This window comes from Salvia splendens, chromosome 19 (genome assembly GCF_004379255.2).
Source record: "Salvia splendens isolate huo1 chromosome 19, SspV2, whole genome shotgun sequence".
In the NCBI taxonomy this organism is placed as follows: domain Eukaryota; kingdom Viridiplantae; phylum Streptophyta; class Magnoliopsida; order Lamiales; family Lamiaceae; genus Salvia; species Salvia splendens.
This window is the reverse complement of record NC_056050.1, coordinates 2,278,842-2,293,624: the sequence shown is the minus strand read 5'-3', so window position 1 is coordinate 2,293,624 and position 14,783 is coordinate 2,278,842. Positions and strand designations below refer to the sequence as shown.

Below are 14,783 nucleotides of genomic sequence, written 5' to 3'. Positions count from 1 at the left end.
ATCTGGAATTTTTTGGGTTCAGTTCATATTGGTAACATTTTGAATTTGCAAATTCAAATATTTTAAAATAGTGATTCTTCAACTATTTATAATATCTCAAAATTCAAAATTTAGAGAAGTTGGAATTCTGTAAAAATTAATTCGAAATACAAATCTCACCCAAAATAATCTCCCACTCCTCTCCGGTTACCTCCCCTGCAGTGACACCAGTGGCACCTACAATCGCTTATCTCACACAATAACACAAAATAATCACAGTAGAGAAGCCACTCGAATCATACTCAGTTGACTGATTGCATCCTCTTTGATTTTTGCAGTGGACGCCATCTCAATTAAACCCCACCGCCGCATCGGTTTCTCCGCCTTTTACTTCTCATGGAGACTTCCGGTGGTTGTTATTCTTCGAATCAGCAGTTTTCAGCCTCCTTTGCCGGTTCACGGCGAGATGTTACTTACAGGTGAGTGATAGATAATAATTTCATTTCCTTTCAATAGGATTGAGTGAGAATTTAGGGTATTTTCATTTGAAAACCGGTGACTTATGAATATGCTGAAGTGTGTGAATTATGAATATGCTGAAGTGATGTTTTTTTTTTGAGGTGATCAGGTGCATGATATGTTAAAGGCTTCTAGCTAATTCGGCCGTGTTGCTAGGTTTGAGTTATAAGTAAGTTGCAATGAGACCAATTTTACTGAATCACATATCCAGAAATGATATTATTGAGGTTAGATTAGTGTTGTTTTGCTGGATGGATTTTCGTTCCCCTTAACATGTAGTGTAGTGCAAACGCTATATGAACACCGGCAGCAAAAATGCAGAACTAGACGTACTTGCGCCCAAATGAGTGTTTAGAGTACATAGGAAATGACTATTATTGTTCTTTCAAAGGATATATGGTTTAATGGTTTTAGGTCAATTTTTGACAGCCTAAGTGTACTATCATATTAATTATTAATGTTCTTGGTTGCAGCATATAAACGGTGGACCACGGACAATGCATTAAATTATGAACCTAGCTATGCAGCCTATGCTTTCTTTGAATGGTCTAGTCTAACTAATAAATTTGGGGGCAAGAAGTTATTTGATGGTTGGATGTGGGGTTCTTAAGCAAAATGTAGTCGGTGTTACTTATTTAGACCAAAATGTTTCTTTCTTAGCAAAATCTTGCAAGGATTCGAAAATAACTAGCCTATGTGTGTTCAATGCCACACTTTCTTCAAAAAAATGATCCATTCCTAAGATTGAGCTTCTCACTAAGGTTACAACTGAGTAAAAGTAGAGACCATGCCATGCACAAAGCTATATAAGTGGTTTTGGCTACAACATTGACATAGGCAGTATAAGGTGTTATTGAGTGTGATTGTGTGTGTATGTTGAGGAAGGGAGTGTAGAAAGTGGTGACCACCAAGTTAAGCACATAAGGTGTCAAATTCGAGGTTTTTGATGTGTCACCTGGGAAGAGCGTTTGGTTTTTAATTTTCTTGGGGCCACAGTCCATGTTCCAATGTTGGTGTAAATTGAGATACTTGAAAATCATTAATTTTGATGTTATGAATTTGAAAGAAAAGCGTAAATGAGGGCCGCCAACTTATAATGTGTCTTAAATATAGATCATGCTGTTTAATGTGTGTCTTAACTATTGAGTCCATGCATTCAGATATTTCTTGTGTATGTGTCTACTGTATATTCTAATGTTGTTTCCTCACTGTTTGAATGATGTGGGCTTTGTAGCCTTAATCATACTTTTATAGAACAAACACATAGTACAATAGTTTCTTTGTAGAAGCTTTAGAGGGCAAATATTCTGGGAACACCTTACTATTTCAAGTCGTCTTAGATAATACCACACTAGTGAATTGTACATGACATGTGGGAAATTTCTAATTCTTTCATTTGAGAGCAGATAAGAACTTGCATCAAAATGCATTATCAGGACAATCCATATTGTTTGTGTTAGTACAATAACAATTTGTAAAACTGTGGGAGGCTCAACACTGCAGTGGTCAAAGGTCTACCTTGTATTGTAAGCTATGATAAGCTATAAGGGTGACGGGAATTGAACTTTTAGGAGCAATTTTTGGATTGCACAAAATGCTGTTTGTAGTTACTAAGAGAAGAGCTGGACGTCCCAGATCTTATGATGAGATTTACTGAGTTGTTTTAGAGTTTGTAGTAATTCTATCCAATCAGTTCTTCATAACATTTTTATCCAGTGACTATGCAGATCGAGAAGGATTTTTTTTCCATATCTACTGTGCTTACCCACACAAAGGCAAACGACCCCTTACTCACAAATATTATGTACTATATGTATTCTCATACTTTTTTACTGTCCATTGTTGTGTTCTTGCTTTACTGTTCTTTTGTTTTTTTAGTGAGTGGTGATCATTTATAAATTGTTGAGTCTATTTTTTGATTGTCAACTTAAAAATTTGCATGCTCTGCTTGAAAAGATTGTCTAAATGATGCATTCATAAAGTTTTATATCTATTTGGTTTCAAATTGAGCTTCATTTGTGATGCTGGGGTTGAAGTAATTACTTATTTTTTCTCTCTGCAGCTGTGGTTCCTGTGGCTATGATTTAAACCTGAACTCATCTAGTCGGAATACATCTACCATTGGTTCCAAATATGGTAAATCTATCAAGAAAGGGATCATATCATTTTTCTCAATTGATGAGAGTCGGTTCAATCAGGCTGAAGAATTTAGTTGTGTGCCCTACTTCATCTTCAAGCACTCTTGTGGTATTTTCAGTCGGAAAACAAAACTCCTATGCCGGAAATGTGGGAACCTTATTGGAATAGCTTCTAACCTGAACAACGATTCTCCTATCCACCTCATAACAGACGGGTCAGATTCACCCTCTAGTAGTGAATTCACCAGTAAGAGAAAGTACGACATCAGGATTCGTTCCTTGCAACCTAGTTCAGCTGGTTTTGGTACTCATCTTGTCTCATGATGGTCGTCAGTTGAACCAGTACCATGTATGCATCGAACCTATTGCTTAACACCGAAGAAGTCATGTTGGCACCCATGTTTTCATGCGTAAGTAAGAAGCATGAGGTAAGCTGCTTGTATAGAATTTGATTTTTTCCGTATTTTTATCTCTGCTTGCCCACTTAATCATTGTTAGTAAATTCATACATGGTCGAGCTGAATGAATGATAGTCGATGTTGTACAAAACTATGAAACCTGCATCAAATGTGGGGATTATGTCGGTAGTTGAGTCCAGTGGTTTGTTCATTGTTTGGTGATTCAGTTTTTGTCGATGTCGGCCTACCTGTCCAGAACGTCGATTTGTTGCTTTCATCCGACTTGTCAATTGTGTATCCATTATTGGCGTGCTCAAGCTTGGGTTTTTCTAAGGTTGTTAGGTCTTGTAGGTATAAGGTGCTAAACGATTCGAACTTACGACTAATGAAGCTTCTTATATTGTATGTGCAAATGATTTGCTGATGAGATAGTGAAATCTCCCTGACATTGTCCATTGCTTCTGCGATACTTCACTCTCAGTTTGTGAAAGGTGGTTTGTATTCGGTGTATAGACAGAGTGATTGCTGCATACTTGAGATATCAAATTGTTAAAAGCTCTACAAAGGTCCCACTTCTTTGTTCTTGTGTCCTAGTACTAAATATGTGTGTGTGTGTGAGATAGGGGGAGAGAGAGAGAGAGAGAGAGAGAGAGTTGTTGATGAGAAGCACCAAGAATTACAGTTCTTTCTTAAATTCAAAGATTTCAGATCACTGTTTAAGCAACAATAAGTTGAGTTGCCTTTTGTATTTATTTATTTTCAGAAAAATTTAGTATGTTAGATTTGATACTATGATTTATTGTCTAAACCAGTGGTACAAACAATCCCTCTGTTGCCACATAATGGAGGGGGTGATCTTGTAGTTTTTGGTAAGTGAAAATCGGTATTATGTGCTCCATTTTCTTTTCCCTTTGAGGCCGAGAACCTAAACCAATGGTCGAAAAGGTTACTTAATACACTACTTTACATAACACTTTATTGACATAGATATATCATACGATATAGCATGTTACTTAAACAATCGACATGCAAAATATTTTATAATTATGTGTGGACGTAGGGATAACATACATAAAAGTGTGACAAAACAGTGTGGGCTCATAAAAGTTGGTTTGACTTGGTGTAGAAAAAAGGTTTATCTTTAAATGGGAGATTAAGATGAAAAGCAAAATAAACGCTTGTGTCCTTTATTATGCAGCCCACATTTTTTCAAGATTGTATGGTAGATGATATATAAGGAAGGGGCCCCTTCTTCACCCACTCTTTCCTCATCTCACTATCTTTTTTCTCTATGGAATTCATGTGCACTTAATACAAAGAATCTATATATAGTTCTATATACATGCATGTGATATTGTGTGTGTATAAAAGAGTGTTTTGCTATGGTATGATAATTCAGCGACAGGTCTAGAAAACGGAACTTGGAGAGTCGGAGCTACTAGACATTTGATCAACGATGATTCGGAAGAATTAACTCTTCGGTATTCGTGAATCGACGGTGATATTCGCTGACCTCATGCGATCACCTCCACCGAGCCTCGGTGATAAACATTTTCATGCTTCTAGGGTTTTATGTTTATGGGTTAATACTTGGGAATAATATAATGTTGATCTAGATTTGTAATTTTCACATGATTTATGAAATGGTAGTGAACTTTAAAATTAATTTTGTGTTATTATCGGTGATATTTTTTTATAAATTTGTTGATTTATTTTTGTTGCTGGGAGGGGGATATGAGTATCTTTTTGTTAAGTATGCATATATATTAGATTAGGCCAAATATGAATCGAAGAAACCTTGGATAAAAATCTAGATTAAAAAAAGTATAAGGTCATTCCGTCCCTTAGTTAAGGGATTGAGTAAAAAAGTACAGTGGAGCCCGCAAATAGTGTTTTAAGGGACGGAGGGTTGCAGGGTTTTTTTTTTAAATTAACTTCATATATTTATATCATATATATGAAGGAGGAAATTACAAATCAACTCCTATAACAAGGAGGAAAGACAAATTACGCCACCCAGGGTTCGAACTCGAGACCTCCAGGATGGACGCAGTATCCAGCACCCTTTACCACTAGGCCAAGGGGCTTGGATACGGAGGGTTGCAGGTTCCGTCCCTTAACCTTCCCTTAAATTACTATTCATTCAATTTCATTTTTTTTATTTTTTTTCCAACAAATTCAATTAATAAAAAACACACTTCATTAACAATAAAATAAATTTATAACATAAAATAAAAATACAACTTAAAAGTTAAAAAAATAAAAAAAATACACAATTAAAATCCTAAAAAAAAATAAACGTGGCATAATTTAAAATACAATTTTATAGAAAATAAAAAAACTACTCTGCCGGCGAATCATCCCCCGAAGGCGGTGGAGGTGCACTAAAGCCGGTTGGAGGCGGAAGGCCAAGTTGTGCTGCCATAAAGACAATTCCGTTCCACCAGGCTTGGTACTGGGCGGGTGTAAAGCGGGAAGTGTCCGCCATTGTGGCGGTGATGTACATGGCCATAAGGGAGTTCGAGCCTCCCCCGAGCCCGAGCCAGCCTGGTTTGATTTGCCTCGGCCTTTCCTCGCTCTAGCCACATTCGCCGCCTTGGTCGCCGACGGCGCCCATGGGAGGATCCCCCGGCATCGCCGGTCGTGCCCTCAACCTCCCGCGAGGCACCCTCTTGTTCGCTGCTACCCTCACCGACGTCACCAGACGAGTATTGGCCACTCGTCGTGTGCTTCGTGCGCTTGGAGGTTGAGCCCCAGCTGGAGCGGACACCGACGACCCACCTTTCCTCGTCCTTGATGACCTGCCAAACATCAACAAATTTGAATTGTTTGCCGGTGTCGTCGTGGTAGACGCACAAAGCCGACCTCAGAATGTCGGCGCCCGTGGATCCGCTTTGGTACTGAGCCGTTTCGTTCGTGTAGATGCCGTAAAATCTTTTGACCTCTCTGTCGACTCGGTCAAAGTGAGCGCGAAGCATCTTATATGTGCGGTGGCGGGACCCCTTCAGCTTAATCTGGTGGTAGGCCTCGAAGACCTTTTCCCAGAAACACTTCCGGCTTTGTTGATTCCCGACGATGGGATCGTATGAAACACGGATCCAGGTGTTGTACACCACCATCGTTTCTTTGCTGCTGTACGGATGTCGGCCTAGGTCCTCCTCCTCGCCCGCCTCCGCCTCCCTGGAGCTTCCACCGCCTCGGCCTCCTCCCGAAGTGGGTTCAACGGAATAATCCTCCCGAATCTGGGATAATCCCTGCGAATACAGCGGGGCAGAGGGACGGGTGTATGCATCCACATCAAAATTGGGTGGTTGGTAACCCCCCGGCATCGACGAACCGGAACCACCCAATTTGTTGTACATGCTCGCCCAGTCGCCGAACGCGTTGAGATCCCACCCGCCGGAGCCGCCACCGTCGGAATTTCCGTCGCCGGACATTTTGTGATGAGATGTTAGATGAAAATTGGAGAGGAAATGGAGATGATTTGGGGAGAGAAAATGTGTAGTTGTGTGTGAAATGAGGATGGATTATGAGTATTTATAGAGTAAAAAAATAAGAAACGGCTAATTAAACGGTAATATTACCATTTACAATTTTTTTATTTTTTTTATTTTTTTTAAATTCGAATTTTAAAAAAAATGATTTATTGCTTCAGCGTGACGATGTCCACTTGCGGGCCGGCGAGTGGGCGTCACGCATGGCGCATGGACGCGGCGAGACGGCTCGTCACGCCGTGACGGGACGCGGGACGGGATCGGGACGGGCTGGGGACGAGACGGGGCGCCGCAACGCGTCGTGCCGGCGTCCCGTCCCTCCGTGACGAAACGCGGGACACCCGCGTAACGCGTTGCGGGTGCCCTAATAATCTCTGAAAATTTCATCTCTCAAAGATAATACCCTGAACTATATATAAATCAAAATTAATTACTTGAACTATTTATCTTATAACAGAAATATTCCGAATCACTCATATATATCAAAATTAACAAAAATGTCCCAAATTTTGATATTTGGGAAATGGAATATTATGGAAAGGCAAGTCACTAAGGCCATGTTTGGTTGGCGGGAAAGTAAAGTTGGCAAGGAAAATGATTCCTGAGAAAATGAATCCCGGGAATATGATTTCTAATAACTTTACTTTCCCGTGTTTGGAAAATATCAAGATTTGAAAGTATATATTTGATTTAAACACTAAACTAAAAATATACTTATCATTTTTTATTTATAAAAAATAATAATATATATTATTTAATAAATTATTAATCACAAATGATAATAATTATATTATATTATTTATTATTACGATGGATAGTTTAAATATGGATTATACATCATAATATAGAATAATATAATAATAAATAAGATTATTATTATTATTATCATTATATTTACTTAATTTTTAATTGAGTAAATTTTATAATTTAAAATTTCATTACAATTTTATTGTTAATTACTAATTTATAAATTAATAATTATTATATAATTATATAATTATAATTATATTTAATTATTTAATAAATTATTATTATTATGATAATAAAAAAAAACTAATCCATCAAGACCCATAAGTCGAAACTAATCCTGCATGACATTGTTCCGCGATTAAGTACCAGATAGTATCTTGTTTAATCCATCAATCCGAAAACTTTAATTTTATAGTTTCATTTTTTCAAAAGCCAGTAACTTTAGTTGCAGATCAGTTGAGCTATCAAACCATTTTAATTTCGTGCTTGATTCAATAATCTGAGTTAATGAATAATCTATCTATACATATATAAAATAAAAGGCGAGTTTTGACCTCCTTTTGAAATATTTATGAATTTTGGGTATAATTTGAATATTTATAAATTTAGGGTAGGAATTTGAATATTTGCTATCTATAACTATATTTAAACATAATTAGTCACCGTTACAGCTTTATTTATAATTACAGCTTAATGAATAATTAAATACTACAGTAATATTTTAACATTTGTTCTAAAACTCTATTTTAACATATTTAACATAATAAGGATTTATGACTAATTTGAATATTAAGTTAATAAAACGTAAAGTAACGGCCAATGACTTTTAATATAAATGTCATACAGCCAATGAAACGCAAATATTTACACTATTATTCAGCCAATAAAAAAAATAAAGGCCAATTGATAAATCCAAAAAAGTAACCGCTAATAAATTACAATATACTGTGCGCATAAGTATCATTTTGAATCATTACAATACTATAAAATAAAAGATAATTGATGTATCTTTTTCAAGATTTCATTCCACATGCTACGACCCATGCATATTAATTGATCATTTAACAAATTTAGAGAAGTTAAAAAGTGTTTTAAATACTACTAAATGATACTGAGTATTCATATTGGAATATGCATTTCAAAGGCAGTTACTACCGTTACAAACTTCAATTTATATGAATATTTATTACTATAATAATTTCAATAATTATGGGAAACATCATTCTTTCTTATTTGTTTCCAAAATAGGAGGACTCATCTACGTCTATAAATATGTGGCATATGCAAGGTTATAATTCACTTTTTCATTATGTTCCCTTATTGTATTCCAAATTACAAATTTTCTAAAAAAAGAATTTGTTGAAACCATGCATTGATTTCACCTTTCTTAACGATCTACAGTCTAGCAATACGTAGTCAGTCATTCGAGTTTGGTTTGTGCGTATTTATGAATTCATTAAATGTGAAGACAAATCCAATGTAATCTCCTTGGAATGTATTGTATTCTCTACTACCGTGTGGTATGAGTGTCGTGTCATACCTTATTACGTTTTTAGTTATTTATCTAAAACCATTAATTGTTTATTTTTCCATGCAGGGCACTAGGATTCAAGACATGTTCCCCGCAATTTACAAAATAAGTTTCGTGACCAAATTAAGAAATGTTCAATTGTAGGGGTGAGCAAAAAAATTGAAAACTGAATATCCGAACCGAATCAAACCGAAATTTTGAAATTCGGTTCAGTTTTTTTAGTTTTTCGGTTCGGTTCGGTTTTAAAAATTCAAAAATTTCAATTTTTCGGTTCGGTTCGGGCAAAAATAAAAACCGAAAAACCGAATTATATTTTAAATATAATATTATATATATTAATTCTATTAATTTAATACTCACTCTGTCCCAAGGTAGATGTCACACTTTCCTTTTTAGTTTGTTCCACAAAAGATGTCACATTTCTTCATTTGGAAAAAGTTCTCTCTCACATCAATTATAAAATTATATTTTCTCTCACCACTTAGCACACAAAATAACATCTTCTAAAATCTCGTGCCATCTCCCAAGTGTGACATCTACCTTTGGACGGAGGGAGTATATTATATCATATATATAATATATATTCTTTTAATATATTTTATATAATATGCATTATATATATTCTATTAATTTTTTATTATATATTATAGACTATTAGTATATATAAAATAAAATATTATATATATATTAATGTATACTCCATATTTTTTTCGGTTTTTCAGTTTTTCGGTTTTTTTTAAAATTTCAGTTTTTTCGGGTTTGTTCGGTTTTTGAAGTTCGGTTTTTGTTTTTTCGGTTCGGTTCGGTTTGGGTTTTGAACTAAATTCGGTTTTTCAGTTTTGGTTTGGTTTGGGCAAAAAACTGAACCGAAACTCGAATGCTCACCCATGTCCAATTGTTACAATTTGCCATTTTATTGTAAGAAAATTTTGAGTTTATACTCCTACGTATCATGAATTTGCAATTACTATGTGCTCCAAAATAAGGATATCTGAAGTCAGCGACTCCAAATTTTCAAGATTTATGTATTCATTTGAGATAGTTGATCTAATCAAGCTAATCAAATAATTAATAAAGAGTCACTCTTTGGTACTTTTTGAGTACTACTTTTGCAATTATATTCTTATTATTGTTGTTATTATTATTTGTACATTAATATTCACGGTTTGAAAAACATTTTATATGTTTGGATTTACCTTGATGGGAGGTAAGATTGATAGTCGTAGTTTGAACACTGGCCGTTCACCTCCTATTTTCGTTTGCATGGCCAGAATTTCCATCTACTTGGTAGTTTATTGCCGTTGCATGGTTATCCACCAAAATTTGCTCAATTATACGAATATGATATTGAGAATGAGGTTAATAATAGATTACAATGTTTTAGTCTATTTTTTTTTCTATATTTAAGGGACACTAGGACAACAATACTGTGAAGAATCTTCGCTTAGAAATAGCTGTGGAAATACAAAAAAATGTTGGATGAATATAATGTATCTGCAAAAACGTTTGGTATGGCCAAACAAATGATTTTTATTTTTATTATTTATAATTGTATGATGTATATATGTTGTTTTATTTTAATGAATGTTACATTGTCGCTGCCTTCGTAACTAATATAGTTAATTAGTTATTTTGTTTTGTGTAATATAAATATTTCTTTATTTTTATAAACTTGAATAAATGTAAAGTAAATTAATTATCTGTGCATCGGGATGATACTAGTTTCTTATAATTAACCAGAAAAAAAAACATCTTTCACTTTCCATGTTCACCTATAATAAGAAAAACTTAAGATGAGAATGAAAAAGATAAGCAAGGACAACTTTCATGTGGAAGGATGCTTAAACAAAGTAGAATACATTCCAACAACAAGGCTCAACTAAATCAAGCTGTCTATTGAATTTTGGTCAAGAGAAATACACCTATATCAATAATGTCCAAGAATTGTGGTCCTGTAAGAATTGTGGCATACAAGCAATTTTGCACATGCATCCATCCCTTCCCATTTTTGCAATTTGTGGGGTTAAGCTTTCAAAATGAATAGTGTTAAGATAGCAAAAAAGAAAGTCATGTTTCATCATCATGCATGTGTTGATGAACTGAATTCTTGAAGATTAATTGGAAGAGGCCATGATTTAGCATTATGTTTTTTATGGCCCTCTTGCTTCCTTGATCATTGGAGCACCTAATAATTCAAATTTGTGTTACTTTCTTGATGTTTCAACTTTCATATACAAAAGCATAGATCACACATGATACATCTATCTACATGTCACTTGCATGTTCTAGCTAGTAATGGATACATAGAATTTTGCTCTTGAAATTCACCAAAATAAAATGACTTTTTATTTTGGCAAGATGCAATTTTGACTAGATCCCACATCTCAATTATATATATATATGGTGTGATGTGATGAATTCCTACACAAAAAAATTGTGGGTGTGAAAGAAAAAAAAGAAAGGAAGCTAGGGTGTCTTTTTTTTTTTTCTTGCAAAACCCTTTATTCTTTGGTCCTCTTCTTTGTCAGAATCCATATCCACCTATATTTAACATTCTCCCCTTCAAGGTGCTAGGTGCTGACGAGGCCTTGGCCTGCCTCTTCCGCTTGATGAGGTGGAAGAGGTGGCCAATCCGCCTCCGCCACCTCAGCGACCTGCGTGGCTTCGTGTTTTCGACCACACTCTTGAACTTTTCATCACAATATTTCTCATCATGTGCAATTTTGGAGGTTTTCCCTTTGTCCCATGAGGCCACACCATTCTCTTCGAACTTGATTGATATGAATGAGTCTGCATTGGATAAAGTGTTATGCATATATTCATTGCCAACCAAATCAGATATATTTTGCTAACAAAATATGGTCCCATGACTTAGAATAAAGTTGAAAATTATACAGATATCAATAATCAATAAAAGGTGATAATTCATGTCACTTTAGAGACATCCAGACATTATGAATCTCCTATGTTTAAAGAGAAAAGTCTAAGGATCAATCTTTATGGTTTCCCCTTCTCCAACTAAAAAATAAAATGATAATAATTCAAGATCACAATTGTTTCAAGAAAATATCATTAATTGATTGATAGAAAAAAAAGAAAAGAAAAAAGGAGTACACACATAAAATGCAGGAATTTTCAAAAACCAAACCACAAAATATTCATCGTGAAATTGTTATGCAAATCAAATTCTTGGATTAATTACATATTTTTCACAGTGTATAATAATATCGATCTTTGGATATATATTAGTTCTACTATTTTGTAATGATGCACATAATGTTGGGATGGTGCAAAGTTTGTTTTTTGATTACATCAAACAACTCTCGATCCAAAAATATCTTTCACTAAAAACAATGCAACCATTTATTAATAATAATAATAAAAATAATAATAATAATAATAATATACTATTTTGGTGATGAATTTAGTCAAAAAGTAGCAACTGCCCACCAAATCGTTTCTCTACCCACACTTATAACATAATCAAATCATAATTTCCCATATACCAATATAAAAATCAACCATTCAGCAATTATTGAACTTTTAATTTTAACTCGATTATGACGTGGATTAAATTCTTTCATACCATTGTCGTAATAAAATATCAATAACTCCACGTGGCAGATCAGTGTGTATTTTGTATGTGTGTGTGTGTGTGTGTGAGAGAGAGAGGTGTGACCTTCTGGAGATGGAGAAGAAGGAGTGTGGGATCTGCGCAGATTGGTAAGAGCAAAGATTTTTGGTAAGAAAGAGTAGTGAGTTCGTTGGCGTCGCTTTGCAACAACTAAGAGCTTTTCATTCAAGCATAAAGCACAAACTCCAACTACCATTTCTGTTGGATGATAACAGCACCATCTCCTCTCATCTCTGCTGCAATCCATTCTCTCTCTCTCTCTCTCTATGTGATGAGCCAAGAAATTCAAGAATTTGGTTTGGGATGTTTAAAACAACATAACTGATGAGAGAAGAATGAGATGGGAGCAAGTGAATGTGTGCATATATATATATATGGATGTAATTTGAAAATAATAAAATTTAGATATTATTCCCCCTGTCCCACAAGAAGAGTCATGTTTTATCATTTCGGTCGCCCTACAGTAAGAGTCTTATTTTACTTTTACGATAAATGGTCACATTCCATCAACTTATTTCACTCATATTTTGCTATAAAACTAATACTATATATAAGTGAGACTCATATTCCACTAACTTATTCAACTCACATTTCTTTACATTTCTTAAAACTCGTGCCATAACTAAATAGGATCTTATTCCGGGACGGATGGAGTACTAATTATCAAATCTGAACCGTAAGATTTTTTGATCCAATGGCTTGAATTAAGACCATGTGGAAATTTTTATTTTTTTTTTTGAAAAAGCTAAAACTGTAATCTTTCTTTTATTCTTGTCAATTAATTCTCACAATATTTCAATTTATTCCCGTTATAGTACTTCTACTACACAATATATTTAGTCATTGGATTTGCAGATTTCGCCTACATTTCTTTAGTCTACACTATTTGTTAATTACATCCACATTCATCATATATACCTATTGGAATATCAACCTAACATGTTAACAATATTAATACAATGATAATATCAACATGTAAAATATTATTTGTAAAATACAATTAAACCACACGGAGTATCAATAAAGATGTCACTACCTTCAAATTTATATTCATTTAGTCATAAAAAAATAAAAACTTGTCACTATATCAATATCCAATAAAAACATGCAGGATAAACGCCATAATTGATAATAAACAATGTCAACATAGTATATTCAACATATTAGCACAACGACGTGAGTATATATTAACACATGACATGAGTATATCAACGCAATTAACCTCTCAAAATTTAGAAATATCCCCATCAATCATGAAATCCCAAAAGTAAATGGCTTGTATATTTTTGTTTGACAAAGTGCCCATGTAATTACATTTTGTTTGCTCTATATTGATGCTTGGGTGATTAGATATAGTGCATTTCTTTTCGGACCAGGTGACTACTATATATAATTACTAATTGTTGTGCATTAAGGTGTTGGATTAATCTTAAATTTCTTTAATCTTAGGCTGCTCCTAAAATAACTGATGTGACAAAATTCATCTCGACTAATTTAACCTCTTATTTCTATTCTATGTAGCTTTTGTTGATAGGGATGATTGATCCTAGCAATTTATAGTGTGATGTTACACTGTTTTAATTAGTTGGTGATAAATAGGCTCATCCTTTTCAAACTAGTTGGACTCATCCCTTTCCCAAAATTGACCTTCGCTTTTTTATCTTATTATTCCTTGATTAATTAGTGGTTTTTTTAAAAGAAATTTTGTGTTCATGTGTACATTTTGGTATTAAAAAAAAGAGAGAGAAGATGTGGTTTAGAGTGACTCGATTTTTGTATTCAGGTTCCTCATTCCCTATAATTATAAAATCTCATGATACTTAGATTAATTATGTAAATAAATAGAGGATTCTGGCATTCTGCCCTTTGGTGGATTTTACTTTATTTAATTATCTTCAAGGACATCACCCTCTACGTGCGTTTATACTATCCCTTCATTTAATTATTAATTTGGTTAAGTTTTGTAGTGATTCTATTCACAAATCTGTTAGATGTAATTCACTTGATGGGTTGTTAGTGGGATTCTAACAAAACAATAATTTTTAGCACAATTTATTGGGATAATTCATGAGTTTTAGATCAACCACTTATATTGTGAGCTAATCTAATGCAAGATTAATTGAGTTAGAATTTTATGGAGTTAAAATTTTTTAACCCCGTACTCTCTAAATTTTGGAGACGGTATGGATTAGCCTGTTGGTTTCAGATTGCATTAATTTTCTATTTAGTAGAATTAGAAAGATTGAGGTCTTTGCCAAGGAATCAAAGTAGATAAGGTCATTGAAAAGCTATGCACATGATAGAGCATCTTACTATTTAATTATTAAGAAATTTCAGCCA

At 34.2% G+C, this 14,783-nt stretch overlaps 2 protein-coding genes across 3 annotated transcripts; one reads left to right on the top strand and one right to left on the bottom strand.

The window, feature by feature from the left end:
- The first annotated feature begins 135 nt into the window (after positions 1-135).
- Positions 136-4,700, top strand: LOC121778330 (uncharacterized protein At4g08330, chloroplastic-like). Of its 2 annotated transcripts, XR_006045657.1 has the most exons (3): positions 136-458; positions 2,561-3,064; positions 4,434-4,700. XR_006045657.1 is itself a non-coding variant. In XM_042175659.1 (2 exons), exons 1-2 carry the CDS (start codon positions 376-378, stop codon positions 2,958-2,960), a joined length of 483 nt encoding a protein of 160 aa, XP_042031593.1. In that variant the 5' UTR covers positions 136-375; the 3' UTR covers positions 2,961-4,700. The 2 variants fall into 2 exon arrangements, 1 of the variants encoding a protein (XP_042031593.1); XM_042175659.1 differs by having other exon boundaries at positions 2,561-4,700.
- Positions 4,701-11,132: 6,432 nt separating this feature from the next.
- LOC121778691 lies at positions 11,133-12,764 on the bottom strand. The gene is made up of 2 exons (XM_042176086.1): positions 12,489-12,764; positions 11,133-11,599 (listed from the first exon to the last, which is right to left on the bottom strand). The coding sequence occupies exons 1-2, from the start codon at positions 12,688-12,690 to the stop codon at positions 11,334-11,336; spliced, it is 468 nt and encodes a 155-aa protein (XP_042032020.1). The 5' UTR covers positions 12,691-12,764; the 3' UTR covers positions 11,133-11,333.
- Between the last annotated feature and the right edge of the window lie 2,019 nt (positions 12,765-14,783).

Coding starts and splice junctions, on each gene's coding strand:
- LOC121778330 (XM_042175659.1), top strand. CDS start 376: ATGGAGACTTCCGGTGGTTGTTATTCTTCGAATCAGCAGTTTTCAGCC. Junction 459..2,560: donor CGGCGAGATGTTACTTACAG/GTGAGTGATAGA, acceptor TTCTCTCTGCAG/CTGTGGTTCCTGTGGCTATG.
- LOC121778691 (XM_042176086.1), bottom strand. CDS start 12,690: ATGGATTGCAGCAGAGATGAGAGGAGATGGTGCTGTTATCATCCAACA. Junction 11,600..12,488: donor TTCTTCTCCATCTCCAGAAG/GTCACACCTCTC, acceptor TATCCAATGCAG/ACTCATTCATATCAATCAAG.